The sequence below is a fragment of the Melopsittacus undulatus genome, chromosome 4 (genome assembly GCF_012275295.1).
Source record: "Melopsittacus undulatus isolate bMelUnd1 chromosome 4, bMelUnd1.mat.Z, whole genome shotgun sequence".
Lineage (NCBI taxonomy): Eukaryota > Metazoa > Chordata > Aves > Psittaciformes > Psittaculidae > Melopsittacus > Melopsittacus undulatus.
The window spans coordinates 93096080-93117229 of record NC_047530.1 but is presented as its reverse complement, the minus strand read 5'-3'; the positions used below and the strand labels follow the sequence as shown (position 1 = coordinate 93117229).

The 21150-nt window shown below is 36.8% G+C and overlaps 1 protein-coding gene across 2 annotated transcripts in view; it reads left to right on the top strand.

The window, feature by feature from the left end:
* The window catches only part of ERCC6 (ERCC excision repair 6, chromatin remodeling factor), a 45004-nt gene extending 26040 nt beyond the window's left edge, over positions 1–18964 (top strand). For both annotated transcript variants that reach the window (XM_031053387.2, XM_005153915.4), the window contains 13 exons: positions 5149–5319; positions 5784–5960; positions 7297–7413; positions 7507–7602; positions 9213–9431; positions 9629–9739; positions 10158–10277; positions 11350–11444; positions 13323–13468; positions 13550–14281; positions 14895–15096; positions 15433–15511; positions 16516–18964. In XM_031053387.2, coding sequence (XP_030909247.2) covers positions 5149–5319; positions 5784–5960; positions 7297–7413; positions 7507–7602; positions 9213–9431; positions 9629–9739; positions 10158–10277; positions 11350–11444; positions 13323–13468; positions 13550–14281; positions 14895–15096; positions 15433–15511; positions 16516–16944 — 2694 coding nt within the window. In that variant the 3' untranslated portion in view covers positions 16945–18964. The remainder of the gene's footprint in view (positions 1–5148; positions 5320–5783; positions 5961–7296; positions 7414–7506; positions 7603–9212; positions 9432–9628; positions 9740–10157; positions 10278–11349; positions 11445–13322; positions 13469–13549; positions 14282–14894; positions 15097–15432; positions 15512–16515) is intronic.
* The last annotated feature ends 2186 nt before the right edge of the window (positions 18965–21150 follow it).

The window sequence follows — 21150 nt, the reverse complement described above, 5'->3', positions numbered from 1 at the left end:
TATGATCCCTTTAGACAGGCTCAGTTATCTAATTGTGCCCTAATGCCTCATCTTCTCAGAGCTGCAACAGTATGCTTTAAACAAGTGTCACTGCTGATGTGATCTTCATTTAGTGCATCTTTTTTCTAGTTGCCTTTTAATCAAAGAAGAGCAAGCGTATGACTAAAATAAAGTTAAAAACTAAAACCAAGCCAAACAAAAACCCTTTCCCATTTTTGTTCTCTTTATACCTGCAAGAAAATTTTACTGCTGATTTATGAGCATAAATAACACTTGTATGCTGAAAATCTATCACGTAAAATGCAGGCCAGGGAAATTCACTCCTGCCTAGAACTTCTTTCCAATACACATTCTTTCTATGGATATGTTAGTGCTAATCGACAAATCCATCTTTTTATAACCTATATCATTATATTTGGAGGAAAAGAGTTAAGCAATGACAAGTGTCCCATAAGGCAAGACAGTATTCCAAAGCAGAAAGAGACAATAGCTGAAGAAAGAGCTGAATTGGTTAGAACTTAAGTTGATCTTTTCAGTGAGATGGGTCTGCGTAATTATTAGAACAACATTGTCAGGAATCTTGAAATGTTGGCAAATATTATATTATTTAGCAGCAGTGAAATATATGCTTTTATGGAAGGTATTTTCTGTTGCACTTTCTAAGGTACTCAAGATCCTGTCTCCCAGTTCTTTAGACTTGCCCACAAAAGTATTTGCTTGACAGTGGAGTGGGGAAGACATCTGTTCCAATTATCATAAATTGATATTAGGCAATATCTTGCATATCTTTTTGGTTAGTGACACTTCTTTAGTGTTACAAAAGGACTTCTGAGCAGTTTGACAAATGAAAGGCTCACAAATGATTACCTTGGTGTATCCGCTTTTCCCAGTCCATGTTGGTTTTCTTTGGAAACAACTTTAGGATTTTCCACAATAATAGTATGAAGTAGCAGCCTGAATTGCAAGCACCAGATTGACTGCAAAAGTTGCCAGCCTGTTTCAATGCATCATAGAGACATCCTGTTTAGATATCTCTGCTGCTATTCGTATTCATGTAGGTCTTTAGCATATGTGATATTTCGAAAGAGACTACTTCATTCCTTTGCTAAAATAACAATGGTAGACAATTTTGGCAGTAAGGGAAAGAAGTGTAAAGTTCCAGTGTCACCCCTTGAAATATGACTAATAGTTTAAAGGCCTTCAGCTAGCCACAAGGGAAGGCAGATTGGTATTTTAGATGATGGAGGGAAGACACGATAGAGAGTTGGATACATTTCCAAGACTTTAGAGCTAGTTTAAGCATTTGGATGAAATGTAAAACTTGCCTTTTTATTATTATTATTTATGATCACAGAAGATCATTTGTTTCTTTTACGATGATAAATGTGCCTAAGTTGGAAGCAGTGAGAAGAACCAGATTTTAGCAGTAGTCTTCCCATGTGAAGTCAACTTTCAGTTTGGACAAGCTACAACATTTGTGGCTATGTTCTGTGGTACTGTCTTAATGCAGTTAATGTTGAATTTACACTATTTTTTACACTCATATCTGATGTAGCTTAAAGTGACTTGTAAATATCAAGTGCTCTGAGACCTTTAGACATGAGAGAAAACAAAGAAGTAAATCTTATGTATCATAAATACTGTTTTATGTATGATATAGAACAGGAGATGAGGGAAAAAAAGCTCTGTAAGTGTAGGGATAAAAGCGTTCTGTACCAAGAGCTTGTCATATTGTTTCAAAACTTCTGATGGCACATGAACATTTGTAAATTACAGAATGTAAGAGGCAACATAAACTTTGGTTATCTTGTTTTAACATACTACATATGGAAGGAGGCTGTATTTTTTAAGATCAAGGCTGAACTTTTAATTTCTTGACCCTTAGAACAGGTATCACTGAGTTTAACAATTCTTTCTCGTGGTAGTCACATGTAATTTGTAAAGCTGTAACTTTACATTCCCTTAATCTGGTCAAATGCTGGACACACTGAAGCCCTCAAAAGCAAATGCAGTTCATGATGCTTGCACTGCACCTCTGTTTCTATAGTAGAACCATCTATTTGAAGATGACTTTCTGCACTGAAGCTTTTAGACCTTCTAACCTCACAGTAGAGTACAGGATCAACATGTAAAGAAAATAAGCTGCAGAGGTTGGTTATTGGCGTGACTGCATATAGAACCTCTGTTTAAGCCAGAGCTTTTATTTCTGAGTTGAGGACCAAACTCAGATAAACTTAGTAACATGCCACAAGAAGTGGCATTCTTGTTAAATATGTAATAAGTGCTTTAGCTCTTTTTATTGCAACTTTTACATTATTAAACATTGTAATGTGTTCTTTTGAAGCCTCTTCATGGTGCCATTTAGATTGTTTTGTTGGGGGCAGGGAAATAATAGAGGTTTTATAGGTTGAATTTATGGATCTCTTGGCTTAATGGTTGATTATGAGCTAGTGATAAGCCTGCTGAAGAAAGCATTTTTGATTCATAAGTGATGTATGCTTGTCTGACTAGATATCTCTGTAAGTTCACACTTGTCTTGAAGGTATCTGAATGTTAAGAGAATTTCATAGTTTTCTGTAGTCTAGTTCAATCTTAACATACACATTTCTAAGTAAATTACCATTTTTCATAATAATACTACAGAATTCAGGTCCTTTTTAAAAATTTTTAAAAGGCTATGCTAAAAAAGATAAACCTTATTTCTCTTGAGCATCAGTCAAAAAATTGCTCCATTTTTGTAGCTTCAGAAACAAACTTGTAGCTACAGCAAGATGCCAACAGGAAAAAAAACATTAGAGATGTATCTTTAGAATAAACCATTAACATTTTAGCCTTAAGAAATGGTGCTTGCCAAAAATCTTCCAGTCCTTGTGGACTGTATGTGTCCCAGAGAAGACAAGGCAACACAATCAATTTATCACCCTAAATTAGGAGCAGATATTGTCCTTGAATTGTAAAGGCTTGAAATACTGTGCTGAACAGAAATGCAAGACCAGAATTACTTAATCTACTTGCATGTTCCTAGATTCATTAGCATCTATTTTAAAAGCCAGAGTTCAGAATTCCAAAGTTAGAAAGTGCTGTGTAATCTTTTGGCATTGGTAGGATTTGTCTCTCTTAAGCTGTATTATTATTATTAATAATAATTTTTTGTTTTGTTTACTTAAAATTGCATGCTTTGAAATACTTCATTAAAGCCTATTTTGGAGGGGGGAAATTAAATATCTCTGAACCTAACCAAAACAGAAATGGTGAATTTAAGAATACATGATAAAATAGTATAAATTCTGGAATGCCACAGCTTCAAATCAGTGTGTATCAATATTAAATCTGTTATCATATTTTAAAATATTTAACATTATTCCAAGAGCAGCAACTAAAATGAAGGCAACCTCTGAAAAAGTACCCAGAGCAGTAAAATGAGAGTTAATAAGTGTTGCAGTGTGAGTTGATAAAATTGTGGTGTTGTATTTCTTCATTGTCAGCACAAATCCTTGTTTATTAAAAATTTAGCTTGAAGGAAACTTTAATTAATTACAGGTTCAGTAAATCCTGACTAGGATTCTGCTGTGGTGTGTTTACAGTGAATGGCCTTCATGTGCCTGTGTTTCACTTCTGTTCTCTCTGCTACCTGACAATGTGATTTATGGCTGTTGTTTTCTACTAGTCCACTGTTTGCCCTCTAGGAGGGATTGGTCTCTTGAGCCTCCATAATAACAGCAGCACTTTCACAAAACATCTTTTAATGACAACAGTGTAGCATTCTGTAAGTCAGGCTAATTGCAGACATACCCTATTAATTGCAAAAACTAGGAGAGGTTACATATTTTACAAGCTTTTAATTTGAAATCGCCCGAGATGATTTGTCTAAAGTGTTTGGGTAGAGATGTCTACAATATTCTATGATAGGCCAGTGCTGAGACTGCAGGACACGGGTGCAGAGTATGGGCAGTGTACCAGTAGAATTAAGCTTTGGATGCCCACAGTTACCTAGAAATCCTACTCTGTCTGTAATACACGTTGTTCTAAAGGTTATGTATTCTCTTGGGAATCAAGATGTCAATGTTAAATAGTGGGTCATGGTTTTATAAGGAGATGATAATCAGAAAGTAGAAATTCTTGAACAGTTAAATGCAGAAGAGCTTTTTCCATCTTAGGGTGTGTTTGAGCGAGAATATTTACAATAAGAGATGGACTTTCAAGCCCATCTGGGTCTTTGAGATGGATTTTCCCCTTTTGTTTTTATTGGGTTCTGAGTTTGGGTTTATTTTTTTTTCAGGGGAGGGGTGGGGTGGAGGAATGTTTGGGGGTAGGGTGGGGGTTTTTCTGCGTGTTGGTTTTTTGTTTGGGCTTTTTTTTGTTTTGTTTTCTTAATGGCACTTCTAGGAATAAGGGGTTTGTCTTTCTTTTTGCAAATTCTATAGTGATTCTATTTCTTTTATTCTTTTACATTTGTTTCATCCAGAATTGCTTCCCAGACCATCATCTTCTCTTTAAGTCTTCTAGATTTACATATGTAGGATAAATGCGGGAAAGATGAGTCTTGAATACTGTGAATGCTGCAAAATATGGAATAGACTGTCCCTGTCCTACATAATTTACAGCTATAAAGGCTAGTAAATATTGGGGAAAGGATGTAGCTTACAAGAGAAGCACGAAATGTGAACATTAATAACAAATATATGATTCCTGTTAATGAGAGAGGTTGGACAGAATTTAGGATTAACCAAATAGATTTTTGTGATTTTCACTTTATTTTCCCTCTAACATTCTAGATTTTGCATGCAGTACTCAAAGCTGGGTTTGTGAAGTGAATATAGGAGAACCTGAAGAAACTGGTTGCTTTAATGTTTGTTATTTCAGACACTGTTTAAAAAAAAAACTTAAAAAAAAACAAACAAACACTGTTTCCTTCTGACCAGGCTTCAGGTCAAATTCTGATCAGTTGCAACACAGGATTCAAGTGCTTCATTTTTTTGCAGAAGAATCATGTAATCAAAATCTTGCCTGTACTTATTCTTTGCTAAGTAAATAATACACCTGCTTTTTCAAAACTTCTTGCATGAACCTTAGGCAGCAAACCTGTAGTTCAGTAGATTTGAGTTTTCTGTCTCACTGTTACTAATAACATGCACTTTCTGATTTTAGGTGAAACTAATTCATGAAATTGCTTCATGCCATGGAATTTTAATTACATCGTATTCATACATTCGACTGATGCAGGATAACATCCACAGCTATGACTGGCATTATGTGATTCTGGATGAGGGTCACAAAATCCGAAATCCGAATGCGGCAGTCACCCTCGCATGCAAGCAGGTACTTAAAGATTTTAAGCACTCTGGGTGGAGGTTCCAGAATCTAATAGCCTGTATTACTTTATGATAAAAATACACAGCTGACTATTAATAAAGAATAAAAGTGAAAATTACAATTGTCTGTATATGACTATTTAATTTGCTTAAAGTTTTAAATGAGTTTACATTGACATTTACAGAAGTCTGGTAGAGGATTAAAAAAAAATCAGAATTTTTAAATTGTGTCATAGTTTACCATTAGGGACAAATGCCAGCTTGCTGGTGTTCATTTTCTGCTAAAAGATTATGGACAATATATTGCAAAAGCTGTTTCTTTCAGGAATAGGAGGCCACATATTTTAAGATAAGAATTCATTGATGGTGAAATTGAATATCCTCTGAGGCAGGAGGCAGGTTACAACATGAAAATAACTTTCTTTTGGTTTTCTGTTGTTTTGGTGGTTTGTTTTTTTTTTTTATTAACAGTTCCGCACACCACATCGAATCATCTTGTCTGGCTCCCCTATGCAAAATAACCTAAAGGAGCTTTGGTCCCTCTTTGACTTTGTATACCCAGGGAAACTGGGAACACTACCTGTGTTCATGGAGCAGTTTTCTGTTCCAATAACAATGGGAGGATATTCCAATGCCTCTGCTGTCCAGGTAAGTGCTTCAAAAATACCTCTTTGTGTGAAGGAAACTGTTACGTTTTATGAAAAGTGTCTTTTAAACACACTTCGTGCTGTGTGTTCTAGACACTAACCCGAAAGAGTGTTTTATGTGTGTTTTACCGCTGGGTGTGTGAAGACACCTGTTCAGCTAAATGAGACCGTTCCATTTATACAAGGGAGGTTGTAAAAAGCCTAAAATTTTTATTAATTTGAAGTATTCTTCAATGTAAAGATAAATAAATTGGGGTGGGAGGTACCTGATCTTACACTTTGATGCATTTAAATAGAACTTTCCTGTTTGATATCAAGCTTCAGTGAATTGTGAAACAGAGGAATCAAATTAAATTCAAATTGAAAACTTTCATTTTAAAAGCTAAAGTAAGTATTGGAAGTCTGAAAGTAGATAAACTATTCAATTCTGAAAGGAAAAAATAATTTGAAATATTTTTTTAATAAGTATGTCTATTAATCTCTGTAGTTGTGTTGCTTAGTAGTTCTGACTTAAGCATTTTTCAGATTAGCTGATAAATTGTCTGTGTAATAAGCTGCCAATTAAGTTTTACATAAATGCTAACAAACTTGTATCCTTTAAAATATTTTTTGTAATGTTTTGCACACATGTTTCTAGTTTTCTTTTTGAATTCAAGTACTTCCCTTGTCTAAAGCTTAGTAGTTTACTAAATCGGACATCCAATTTAGTTTATATATATATATATATCTCAATAATTTATTATATCCTTTGTTTTGCTTTAAGAGAAATTAAGGTATTTTTACCCATTATGTGTGGATAAAACCCATCGCACACATCCATTACCCATTATAGAACCATATGCTCCATTTAAGGCCAGAGTGACCTTTAGTTTCTGTGATCATGGGGATTTTCTTGTACTGATTTTTTTTTGTGCATGTGTGTTAATAGTCCCAGGTGAGCACTAATTTTCACTTATTGTCCCCTAACCACCATTGCTGCAGGCTTTCTTTTTGATCTTCAGGATATTTATTAGCAGTTTTTCATGAGGATTTTGGTTCTGTGCAAGTTTACATTTACTTTCTCGATTGGTTTCTAAAAGAAATATTTCTAGTCTCTTTTGAAGCCCACTAAATTAGGAGAGATAAATTAGTGGTATCTGAGAAATACTTAGTGTTATTGTTGCTAACATAAATTTCATTGTAGTTCATGTTGTATCAAATACCTACATAGAGCCACATAAATCATAAACCATCTAATTTTATTAGGATTTTTGTATTGCTACTTATGGAATTTTGCTTGTTGCTAAAATTAATATCAAGAACCAAAATACAACTTTTGCTTTTTATTCCCTTTTCAGGTAAAAACTGCATACAAGTGTGCCTGCGTGTTACGGGACACCATAAACCCCTACTTGCTGCGAAGAATGAAGGCTGATGTAAAAATGAGCCTTTCACTTCCAGATAAAAATGAGCAGGTTTGCTTATCTTTATTATTAGATCTGAGCCCTCTCCTTCTCCAAATCCAGTCTTTGAGCTTGAGTGGTTTGTTTGTTTGTTTGTTTTGGTAGGTCCTGTTTTGCCGTTTGACAGATGAGCAGCGTCAAGTCTATCAGAAGTTCATCAACTCTAAAGAAGTTTACCAGATTATCAATGGAGACATGCAGGTTGGCATTAGTTAAGGTTACAGACAGGTAGAGTTTGATGGATAAAGTCATGGACTGATCTTAACATTCTTCTAGCTGGATTCTGAGCAGAAAGGGAAGCAAGCACATTGATCTCAGTTCTGCTTTGGTGGGTGTCTGCTTTTTTTTTTTTTTTTTTTCCTCAGAAGTGTTTCTTGAAATATGTAGAGTTCATGATCCATATGCAGTAGCATGACCAAATACAAGTAGGAATGGAATGGGCTTTGCAATATGTATATGATCTTGGGAACAATTGGTGACCTTCTGTGATAGGGCTACAGAACCGATAAGATAGAGGCAAAGCAGTTGATGTCATCTACCTGGACTTGTGCAAAGCGTTCAACATTGTCCTGCATAACATCTTTGTCTCTAAAGTGGTGAGACAAACTTGATGGATGGACCACCCGGTCGATAAGGAATTGGCTGGATGGCCGCACACAGTGTGTTATGGTCAATGGCCCAATGTCCAAACAGAGATCTATTGTTTGTAAAATGAGAAGTAATATGTCTTTGTTGTAATTTATCATTTACTACGTATTTCCTTGTCTTGTGAGCTCTCAAATCCCTTCTCCCTTCACCAATAGCTCCAGTTAGATATATGGTCAACACAGCCATGCATATTGCAGTGCCATACAAGACAGATATTGACATTATTACTGTTTTGACTTATTATTTTTACAAATCTCACAAAGGTATAGTGGCCATGTTTTTTTCAAGTGCCTCCCCATTTTAGTTATCCCAGGGGAAATTATTTTAAGGAGCTTGATCTTCAAGAGATGGCTTGTAGAAGGCTACCTGCAGAAATTTCTCTAAGATCTTACAGAATGTGCTATCATATTTGCTAGAGTTATGACAATTTTAAACAGTAAATGTCAATGCTTTTATTAAATGTTTTGTGATGACAGCAGTGAATCTCATCTGAAAAACAAAAATTCCATTGTGCAAACAACACATAAATTATAAGCAGGCTCATCCAACTTGTCGTGATAGAAGACTGAGGGATTTGATGATTCAAGCTAGTTTATTTTTATGAGTGACCATTATATCAGAAGAGTAAATAAAACTTGTAATATTATTGAATGTATAACTGAATAGGATCCTTCTAACATGACATCAGAAGTGGTGATTTTTAGTGTCATATATTCAAGTATGTTTACTCCTCTGCTCTTTGTTGCCATGCATTCTCGTGGCTACCTGCAAACATGGCAGGAGTTGGAAGGAAAGACACGATAATTTCAAGTAACAAACTTGGTGGTATTTTTCCTTTTCAGTAGTAAATAACTTGACTGTGAGTTACAGCTAGGGACTACTTTTGCTAATGTGGATATTGTTGCAGAATTTTCTTAACATTGTAACCAGAATAGGCTTACAAGAACACAGAATTTAATTGAGCTTCTATTGTACTGATTTTTTGTCCTAAAACTTTTCATGAAACAAGTATTAGCATCCACTGGCTTCTCTAAAGAGCAAACCACTATTTAAAACAAACTTATGGATGATGACTGGATTAATCCATTGCTGTTTATTTTTCTCCTATACAGATACAACTGTTTGTCAAGAAACTAAAAATATTTTTCTCCTGTGCTCTTTAGATTTTCTCAGGACTAGTAGCTTTGAGGAAGATTTGCAACCACCCTGACCTCTTCTCTGGTGGTCCCAAAATTTTGAAGGCTGTACCAGATGCTGAAGTGGAGGAAGCAGATCAATTTGGATATTGGAAACGTTCAGGGAAAATGATAGTGGTAGAATCCTTGCTGAAAATATGGCACAAGCAAGGTCACAGAGTGTTGTTTTTCACTCAGTCAAGACAGGTAAGATGAGCTAATTGGTTTTAGTTGCTACTAAGACTAAAAAAGTAAGAAGTTCTGATGACTAAAATGTTTTTGGTTGTCATCTTGTTTGATTGGCACTGCAGTTAGTATGAGAAATTCTTATGACTGGATCAGACAGTTGCTCAGTCTCTCAGTCTTCATGTCTGGATTTTATTAAGTTTTTCCCATCACCACAGATGCTGCAGATATTTGAAGTCTTTGTGAGAGAGAGAAACTATTCCTACCTCAGAATGGATGGCAGCACCACAATAGCTTCCAGACAGCCGCTTATAACAAGATATAATGAGGTGAGATGTTGCATCCCACACACTAATGCCTATTAGTGAGTATGGTAGAATTCTTGCATTCTTTTTTTTGTCTGTTTTTAAGTATACTACTTCAGGTTTGAGATACAAAACTGGGGAGTTCAATCAAATGAAATCACTTTCTTTGTGAGAAGAGAAAGAAGACACCACTTCTTTCACACGTACATTGGGTTTTCTGCTAAGACAAAAACCCCACAGTTGAAAAGGGGACAAAAGAAGGCTTATTGGATCAACTACTTCTATTTGTCAAAAGATATATTGGATAAACAAAGAATATATTACTTCTCTTGGCTCCCTTTGCATCTTTGCAAATGACACTGATAATAAAAGCATCCAGGAAAAAAAATCTAGGTATTGCTTTGTTAATTTTTGTTTGAGTAAATTCTCTCTCATATTACAGGACAAATCCATCTTTATTTTTCTTCTAACAACTCGTGTTGGTGGCATTGGAGTTAACTTGACTGGTGCTGATCGGGTTATTATTTATGATCCTGACTGGAATCCCAGTACAGACACACAGGTGAGTTTGGTTCATTACATTCCATTTACCAGCTAAGTTGAAATAAAACTTAAGACAGAAGGACATCTATCTCCTCAAATACTGTTAACACACTGTGGTGCTCTTCCCTAAGTTGCTGTTCCCAGCAATGCTCACTTAGGGTGCAGTTCCACATTAGGATTACTCTTGTGGCAAAGCCAGTTGAAGTGGTTCCCACCACATCACCTTTATGCTGTTAAACTTTACCACTCTTCAATATTGTTGATTCACATAGCCTGCTTAGAGTGTAGGCAAATGAACACTTGAAATGGGCTGGGATTTTTAAATAAATAAATAAACAAACTAGATGTTTATGAGGGGAGAGTACAGCTGTGCAAACTTTTAAACAAGCCTGACTGTATGTGGTGGCAATGTAGGGTGAGAAAAGGAGAACAAGTGCTGCTCAAATTGGCTTTGTCACTAGGTAATCATATGTAGCTATGCCCTTAGAAGCTGCTGTTAGGTCAGTACCTTAAATTTTTTTTCTCTAGCTGATGGTGTGATGAGACTCTCGTTTATCACATCTCTTAACAGTACATGGGGCTTATATGTTTAAGAGGAAAAAAAAAAAACCTGTTTTGGTGGAAATCCTACATAGCTCTGGGCTCTGCAAGTATGTACTCTGACTAGAGTGGTCAGTTTTAGCAGTTGGTTCAGATGTTTGTAGGAAAGCCTGCAGTCTGGAAAAAGAAGGAAAGTTCAAAGGGAATGTGTGTATTAAAGCTCTATTGTGAAATAGATCTCTTTGGGAATAAGTCCATATAAAGTATATATCATAGATACAAGTTCCAGTTTTAACACAGTTTATTTTTTTGAGATTTTTTTTTGCACAACTGGGACAATTGGAGGATTGTCTTTTTACATATGTAAGTTTCCAAAATTGTTCTGCTTTCCACTGAGTTAGTTGTCCTAATACTGTAGAGGTATCATGGCCATGTATCTTGAACTGTGTGTTGAATGCCCAAACTAGGTTTGAAACAGCAGTATCAATAGCTCTTTGTCAAACAAATGTTTGAGAGGCTGATGTCTGGTAAGAAAACCTTTTGTGTTCCAGGCTCGGGAACGTGCTTGGAGAATAGGCCAAAAGAAACATGTGACTGTGTACAGACTTCTCACTGCAGGTACTATTGAAGAGAAGATATACCACAGGTCAGTCAGAACGATTTCCTGGATACAGCTATATGCTCATAAATATATCTGTAGTGAATCTGAAGTGGTGTAACAGTGACATACCTGTGCATGTGCACACATGGTTGGTAAAACCCCAGCCTGAGTCATCACAGGTATGTCACGGAAAACTTTTATAACACTAGACTCCTAGCTGCAGGGTTGTGCTACTGCCTCTCTAGCTCCAAGACCCATATGCTAAATATACCTCGTCAATCTGTTCCAGGAGCTGTGCCTAGCACATAAAGAATTCAATGTGTATGAGAGTGTGTGAGGCATAGCCAGGAAAAAATGAACCCCTTACTTAGAACATGAGACTCATCAAGTCTGAAATGTAAACTGAAATCAGCAAGTTATTTATATTGGTCTTAGGATATGTAAAGACGTATGTGGTACATATATCTGTTCACTACTTTGTAAACCCAGTTTGATTTTATTCCCAAATCATTCCAAAGAGAGAATTAAATCCCAAGAACCACCAGTTGTATTCACGTTATTTATTCCAAAATATAGCTAAAGCCTTAAAGTGCTTGTATTTTGAAATCAATGAAACCTTTTTGGTTTCCTTTCCCATTGAAGCTTTTTCAGTAGTTAGCTTCACTCACATGAATTCCAAATTAATGTAGATGGGAATCCTCTGACTAGGCATTACTTTTTAGAACGGGAATATCCTCTTTGAAAATGAAGATGAATGATAACCTCTAAATAATGAAATACCTGCATTTATGGAGTGCCTTTTTGAATCCGTTTTACCACACAGACAGACACAAAGTATCCGCTGTTGGTTGGCTTGTGTCCCTCTGGCATAATTCTGCTTGAACAGCACTGACCACATCAAGGAAGTGGGCTCAAACGGTCAGGACAGCCATCAGAAATTAATTTCTTTTCAGAACAGTACAGTGGACCTTGAACTTTAAGCAAGTTGTCTTTTCTCTTTGCCCATGTTCTCTTACCTGCAAATATGTGTGCTCATCCCTGCAGAAAACTGTGAAGCTCAATTAATTCTTAAAAACTTTAAAGTCTTCTGATATGTGCACTGCAGTAGCTGGCACCTATGTTTAAACCTGTCTTCTGCCTATTGGGTTTAAAAATAGTTTCCCTGCTTAATGCCAGCAGAGCCAAAACCATGATTAAAACCTTTCTTGAGAACTGATTTCAAGCTTTATTTAGGGATGTATCTTTTGAACAGTAAAATAGTGCCTAGAACTTGCAGTCAAATGCTATGAGGTACAAACATGGCATAGAAGTCAATTTACCAGTACTAGAAGACTTTTTGCAGTTTAGTACTCCCCTAGATTTGTTCCTCTCTGGAAGGATAGAGGTGGGCTCTTTCTTGTCTTCCTTTCCACTACAGCTCATATTTCCCTTTTCAGTGGTTGTCACCCAGTTATCACTGTCAGACTGAGATACTCTTCTGCTTTGGATTCTTCCAACCAATTAAACCATTAAAATGTTGCCATTTTAGCAAGCTCTTGTTTTTCTTTCAGGAGCTTTCTGATAGTCTTGCTGTAATACAAGCAAGCTTGTCCATTTTAATGGACACACAAAAAAAATCTAGCTGTAAAGTTATTTATCACTTAGTTAAGGAATGCCTCATAGGACATTTCAGGGTGGTGGTTACCTGTTGTGTTATGAAGTTGTTGCAGAACAATAAATCCCTGTGTTTAACAATTTAGTTGATTGTTTGAAAGTTACTAACTCCAGATTGTCTTTTGGAAACTAACATCATCTTCCCACTGCTTAATTGTTCTACAGGGTAATGTTTGTGTTTACACAGTTTTCTGTTTAAGTACTCTATTCAGTATTTAAACATAGCTAGACTTATTTTCACACAAAAAAATACTTTTTTTTCTTTTTTAGACAAATCTTCAAACAGTTTTTAACAAACCGAGTGCTGAAAGACCCTAAGCAGAGGCGCTTTTTCAAATCAAATGACCTTTATGAACTTTTTACTCTGAGCAGCCCAGATGGATCTCAGGGGACAGAAACAAGTGCGATTTTTGCAGGTACATGATTTTTTTTTCTATTTATTTAAAATAGAAGAATGTTTTAAGTGTTTGATAAATGGATACTAATTCACCCCTCAGGTACTGGATCAGATGTTCAAGTCCCAAAACGCCACTTGAAACGGAAACTTGAAAAGCCACCTGATAATGACACTTCTACAGGTGATCTTCATCTTACAGAAGGCAGTTCACCAAAGTGCAGCCGGTTACCCAATTCCTGCTCAATCACAGACATGACAAATTCTTCTTCCAAAGCAATAGAGACAAGTGAGGAAACCAAAGGCAATTTGGAAGCCTTTGACCAAAACAACTATGCAAAAGATAATGCACAAGCTGCTTCTAATATAAATTCATTGAATAAAAGCAAGGAGGAAGGCTTTGAAAGAGCTGACAGATCTACATCCCACTTATTGCCAGGTGATGCAGGGTCTTCAGAGAATACCGGATGTCTGGACCCCATGGTGGCTGATGAAATACCTGGAGCAGCTAATGTAAATGTCAAGGGAGATTTTAGCCTTACGTGTGGTGCAGCTGGCTCTTTTGAAAAGCAGGTTGCTAAAACTGAAGATGGGCAATTAGATAATAATCATTATAAATGTACCTCAAAAACAAAGCACAGGGTAGATATGCTGTCACACAAGGGTCACAAAGATAAGTCTAAGAAGAAATGGCACAAAGATGCCAGATTTGAAGGAGAGCGCATTCCTCATCTAGTGAAACAAAAGCAATACAGAAGGGAGAACAGTGAAGAGAAGGAGGAAGACTCAAAGAAAAATGACGATTACGTCTTGGAGAAACTTTTCAAAAAATCAGGTAACTTACTTGGCTGCTCAGTGGTATCAGACAGTTCAAACAGAGGTATATACAGGACTTGCAAGGGAGGGAAGGAGAGGTTCTGTTACAGCTAGAGTTACAATTAAAAATTGTGGTCTTTATTCTGTTACTGTAGTGAAACATTAAAACTTTCACCATTGAAATGCTGTAGTTATAAATGTGTTAATTACCTTGGCACAAGTATTTTAGATCTGCAACCTTCCAGAAATGCTTCTGTATATAGAAGTAATGCAGTGTTTATTCTGGAAATTAGGATATAACAAACCTTAATTTACACAAGGGTTTCACTTTTGTTTGTCCTGTCCATAACAATAGGAATGATCGATTTACCCACATAATTGCCAAGTCTGTTTTGAATAATGACCTCATCAGCACACCAGAAGTGGTTTGCTGCCAAATTGATTGCTTAACTGATATAGAAGGAGGTTCTCTTATTAGAAATTACTATACTGAAGTGCTGAATATAATCAGCCTGAAAAAGGAAAAATGTGATTGTGGCATTCACTTAAATGGTGAATATTTAATTTTACAGCTAACCAGATATATTAACAGATGTCCTCCTTCAGCTTTTCTTTTATTTTCTGTGTTTTAGGGGTACACAGTGTTATGAAGCATGATGCTATTATGGAAGCTTCCAGTGCAGATCATGTGCTGGTGGAAGCAGAAGCAAGCAGAGTAGCACAGGATGCCTTAAGAGCCTTAAAAGTCTCTCGACAGCGATGTTTAGGAGCTGCTTCTGGTGTGCCAACATGGACAGGCATGAGTGGTCTTTCAGGTGCACCAGCAAGAATAAAGTAAGTTAAGTTCTCTTACTGCTTTTCCAAAAACAGAGGAATTCCTTAGGATGCTATGGATTTTATTCTTTTTTCCACTTGGTATTTGCAGTAACATGTATCAAAGTGGAGTTCTGTGTTTTATATTTAATAAAGACAGGAAGGCATATTACAAGCCTAGGAAGTCCATTACGAAGTACAAAGAAGACATTATTGTTGCACAGCAGAGGAGAGAGAGTTTGGCAGAGAGCTCATGAGAACCCTAAAATGCAAACCCAGTCAGTGTCTTTGGCAAAACTATCCTAATCATTTTGAGAAAGATGTTTTATGGAGTTAATTATTTTGTGATTTTTTTAGAAGTCGGTTTGGTCAAAAAAGAAACCCAATGCTGCTTTCTTCACACTCCACTTGTGCGTCACCTGCAAAGAAGTGCAAGGTATGAGACATAGGCTAATATTTCTCTTTTAATAGCTGATACATGTGAAATGTTCTGATTTATGCAACAAACCTGTTTAATGCTGTAGATCTCATACCCATATGGTATATGATTACAGAATCATAGAATGGTTTGGGTTGGAAGGGACCCTAAAGATCGAGTTCCAACACCCCTGACATGGGCAAAGACACCCTCCACTAGACCAGGTTGTTCAGAGACCATCCAGCCTGGCCTTGAACACTGCCAGGGGCATCCACAGCTTCTCTGAGCAACCTGTTCCAGTGTCTCACCACCCTCACAGTAAAGACCTTCTGATTATGTTGAAACATGTCTCTCCTTCACCTACCTGCTGCCACCTCTTAGCCACAGGTTACCATGCCACAGCTGCTGAAGAACAGTTAAGCATATGCTCCAGTATGTGCTGTGGGAGTGGTGATCATAGTAAGAGGAAAAGCAGTCCAAGCTGCTTCAATCCTTTGTGAATTGAATACTCTTATAAGCAGTGATTCATGAGTGAAGATGGCACAGCTAATGAGGTAATGGTGTATGTAAAATCACAGAATAGTTAGGGTTGGAAAGGACCTTAAGATCATCTAGTTCCAACCCCACTGCCATGGGCAGGGACACCGCACACTAAAACATGTTACCAAGGCTTCGTCCAACCTTGCCTTGAACACTGCCAGGGATGGAGCATTCACAACATCTCTGGGCAACCCATTCCAGTCTCTCACCACCCTTACAGTAAAGAATTTCTTCCATATATCCAGTCTAAACCTCCCCTGTTTAAGGTTTAAACATGAGAGTAGATTCATGACTAACTGCTTTTCATTCACTCCCTAAGTTCTAAAGTTAAGACCAGAATATATTACCTCATTATTGTGTATTTTAGACAACTAACTTCTGACTGTTCATGTTTTTTGTTTACACAGCAAGCAGATTTTGTTTAGCAAATTGGGTAGATTTCAAAATCCAGCTTTCTCCATAGTCTGTATGTTTGTTTGCAGGATGCAGATACAATAAAGAAAGAAGATGTAAAGAAGTGTCATTCCAGTGGGTACTTCGATGGAAAATCTGGAGAATCGTCATCCAGTGCACTAGACTCTTCATCTTTGTTAGCGAAGATGAGGGCAAGAAACCACCTTATTTTACCGCAAGAGTCTGAGAATGAGGGAGATGAGAATTACCAGCAAGCATCTGCCCCACCCCCATGTTCAACAGAATATGATGAACTGCTCGTGGATGTGCGTAATTTCATAGCATTCCAGGCTCGTGTGGACGGCGAGGCTAGCACTCAGGAAATATTGCACCAGTTTGAGTCCAAACTGCCTGCGGCACAGTCCTGTGTCTTCAGAGAACTTCTCCGCAATCTCTGCACCTTCCATAGAAACCCAAATGGTGAAGGTGTCTGGAGACTAAAGCCAGAATTCCAATAACTTTTGTCAAGGAAAAGACACTCTACCACCACTCTTTTTTTAGAGATGTACTGTTTATCTATTAAATTAAGGAACTATTTCATGTTCATGATTTAAGGATTGACGGAAGAATTGTTGCAGGCTCAGAGCTTAATTTCTGATTTACACTATTTATATGAAAGTGCCATCTACCTCATTAATGAAACAATACAAAATATCAGCACCTTTTCTTTAAAATAATTCTTAATATAAATGGGATGAAGAATACACTGACATTTTATTGCAGTAAGAACCATGGATGTTGCTGTGGGTTGCAAGACTTATTTGATTTCTGTGAAATCCCAAGAACTTCTTCCTTTATTTTCTGTATGTTACTTGAATGATCACAGGGCACAGAGTGCACCATCAAAGAAAAAAGAGATGACAGTGGTCAGCGTAAGAGATTCAGTTGTACTGCCAAGTGCATCAAAATCATTGTATGACCCTTTCATGGGTAGTGAGAATTTTGTTTCTATATCGGTGCTTTCATTGTTGCCACTATCTAGCGTATTCAGTGTAACTTACATCACTAATTAACTTGGGAAAGAATTCTACTGCCACACAGGTTTAATCACAGCAAATGGAAAGCCTGGCAGGGTATTGAGATGACTGACAGCTGATAATTATGGAAAACTCATTATATTATGGAAAATCCATTTACACCATAATTCTCAGTTTGGTTGCAGTCCCATATACCACCAGCAATTGCTTGGTAAAATTATTCTTTCCACTGAGGTGACAGTAACTGTTATGTTTGTCATAGGTTGTGGACTGAAATCCCATGAAATGTTCACGGGTCTCACTGTAATTTATTTCAAAAACGTTACAGTTCCCTGTTAGCACTTAAAATTTTATACCTTAACAAAGACTGAGGTATTAGTTGGTCAGAGGGGGAATGTTTTGACTATATTTTACTAAATATAATCACATTTGGCAAGAGACATAATTGGAGTGTATACAGAAGTTGCAGGTTATAACTATTCTGTAAATAGGGAAGATCTCAGTCTTGTTGACAGTGAGGCAAGTTCTAATACCCATTTCCTTTCAAGGAAGGAAGGATTGGATTATTTGTAGCAAACCTGAGTACTACACTGGCTCTGTCTTCAAAGTACCAGTATGCTATATAAGGAGGTCTTCAAGGGGAAAAGAACGGATAAATAACTGGATTCTTGCAGCAATACTAAATTACTGTATGGCTTAAAAACTAGGAATAGTTAACTAATCCTAATGTCTTTCCTATTCCTAAACTGTTGAGAAAAAGGAAGGCTAAGCTACTTTGGTTTTTGTTCACTGTGAAAGTATTTTGTTTACTTCAAGTGAAAGTACATATACTGCAATATGAATGGTGAAGCAAGAATACAAACTGTTACTTTGTTCTCAGAGAAAAACAGTCGTGAAAATAACTTCCAGTGGCTTTTCCTCTGGCTTTTGCTCAGTGCTAAAGGATCTGTAGGGATCTGCAGAAAGTGGTGCTTCACTGTTTCGGTAATTGATCAGTTGGCTTTTCACAAACTGCAGCTGGAAGAGGGCAGACAGTCCAAGACTGTTTCTTTTCTTCATGGCTTTTGAAGGTGTGGCTTTTGCACCTTTTCCTGACATCTCTTTTTTCTGATCCCATTTATGTTCCTTTACATTCCATCTTTCAGGAGAAAGATGATACCAAGACTCCAAGCTTGGCCTAAATCATAGATCTGTTGATACGACTTAAAATGGATCAGTAAAAAACAAATCAATTTTGCTGTTCTCTTCAAAGCTATAGGGATTTCTGTTTGGTTTTGGGTGTCATGCCTCCCCACCCACCACATCCCAATGCCCCAGGAACAAACCAGGAATTCAGCTGTCAGCAAAGCTGCTTTGTCACCTGAGCTTGGTGTCCTGTTTTATTTACTGCTTCCAGTCTCAGAGACATAGTTCCTGTACTAAGGAAAGTTTGCAGCTAGTCACTGATATGTTAATGTAAATGGACTTGCATGTGCTTTTTATAAACCCTTGGCTTTTTATGGACTTAATAAAAAAGTAAAACAAAAAAAAAAGTCTGTTCTAGAAGTCATCTTTGGGGGTGGAGGCAGGAATGGGGTTGGGGAGCCATCTTTTCTTGTATAGTGTGGCTCTGACCAAATGGTTGATATTATTTTTCATGCAACTTCAAATTATGCACCCTACCAACCAGATTTTTCTTCCAGTACTTGCTCTTTTTTAAAGCGTTAAAGAGTTGAGTGAATATTAGTATAATAGCAAAAAAAATATTTTTTAAGTATTTAATGTCAAAAGTCAGCACATGATTAAAGGTCTACAGGCTTATTTATAGGCAAAAATTATTCTGGAATATGATATAACTGCTGTACCCTTTGAAATAGAAGAGCTATTTCAGAACAATACTTTTATTCCATAAAGCATTATCTGATTTTTTTGTTTGTTTAGCTTTACCTGTGTAAAAGTCAATTCCTTTCACATCTTCAAAGAATATCTGAAACAATTCCTGGCTAGTGATTATTGCATAGTCAAACATTTACCATTAAATAGCTTATAGATACAAAATATTTTTAAAAGCATGTATTTTAGCCTTCTCAGTTTCCAAGTACTCAGCGTCACGGTTGATAGTTGTTATTTTATTTGTGTGTGATTTCAAAAATCACTTCTGTGGAACGGTTGTGGTTTTATAACTTGTTTTCTTACCCAAGTAAAAAAGGGATAAAGAACAATGAACCTAGATTAATTTAGGAATTAAGTGGGGGGAAAAAAAGTCATTAATCCTGTAAGGAAAGACATTTCAGCATGAAACAGAGAGTATAATCTTAATAAAGTAATATACTAAAAGGAAAATTTCTTTCATTTCATGTGAAGATGCTAAAAGCTGAGCACCATGCTACTCCAAAAATGTCATGCTAATGGAGATTGGAGTGACCCACTACCCACGCAGTTGAACAGACAAATGCTGTTAAAGAGATACCTAGAGAGCCAAATAGCAAAAAATCTTGGATTGTCTATAAGCAGTTATAGAAACTGTGTACACTAGTTAGGTAAAACATGCTGCTCTGGTATTTCAACAACAGAAGTTAAAATTTACCATAGCTGTTCCTCCTGGTTTCAAACCATATTTGTCAGGGGAATGGTGGGAATAAAGTAAAAAACCTCTTGCATAGATTTAAAAATGTTTCCCACCCTCCACCCATCCCATCTTCCTCTTGCATTCTTCCAAGTGTTCCTTTTCCTGTATTCATCCATTTGGTGAACACTTAAGTTTTGCGTAGCCGACCCGCTCATTGCTGGTGTAAGAACTAAATTCAGACCCAGAGAAGAGATTCTGCTAAAGGTTGTAGGCCTTTGTCACTTCCAGACAATGATGACCCACCACAAAAGAAATGTTAGCAAGATGCTGAATGGATAGATTGATAGAAATGGTGATTTTAGATGGAGAAGTGTATTTTTAAATCTATTAACTTCATACCATGACTCAACCTCTTCTCAAAGGGCTACACCGTGTGGAGATTTGAGTCTATTGCAGCTAATAGACGTTACCCTCCCATGTAAAGATGCAGAGAATTGAGCTTTTATATCTGTAAATTTTTACTTCAGATAGTAGTCATCTATAGACAGTTGTACTCAAGTCACTAGGTCAGCTTTGCTTTTGATTCCAAGATTGCTAAGTTTGCCTTATTTTGACTACTAGAAAATAGTGCAATTCTCTGCTTTCCAAGTGGCTACAATGAAAGGAGAAGACTTTCAGAAATTTTTGTTTTTCATAAAATCCTGCAGCACTTGCCTTCTTTGAGCCATCTTTTTCTTTGAACTTTCTTTGGTCTTCTTTTGAGTTGTAAGGACTAAAAAGTATCTGATTCTTTGCCATTTACTACAATGCAGCTCCACGTGCATGGACAAGCTGATGCTGTTCCTCAAGGACCTAGCCTTCTGATACTAGCTTTCATCAAGGCCAAAAAGTGTGTTGCACTCTATGGTCATGACAGAAACACAGAACATTAGCCTTTCTCCAGTTTCTGTGTGCTTATTGATACTGCTGTAAGGAAAGGACAATTGGAGGTGAGTTTCGCTCCTGAAAAGGGATAGCCTGTTGCACAGGTTTTAGTTGGTTTTCGTGAAGAGTGATCTTGTGGGCTTCAGTTTTGGCTGAACTCCAGATACAGTTTGAGATGTGCTTTTCAAAAATTATGGAGATTGGTGACGGCAATG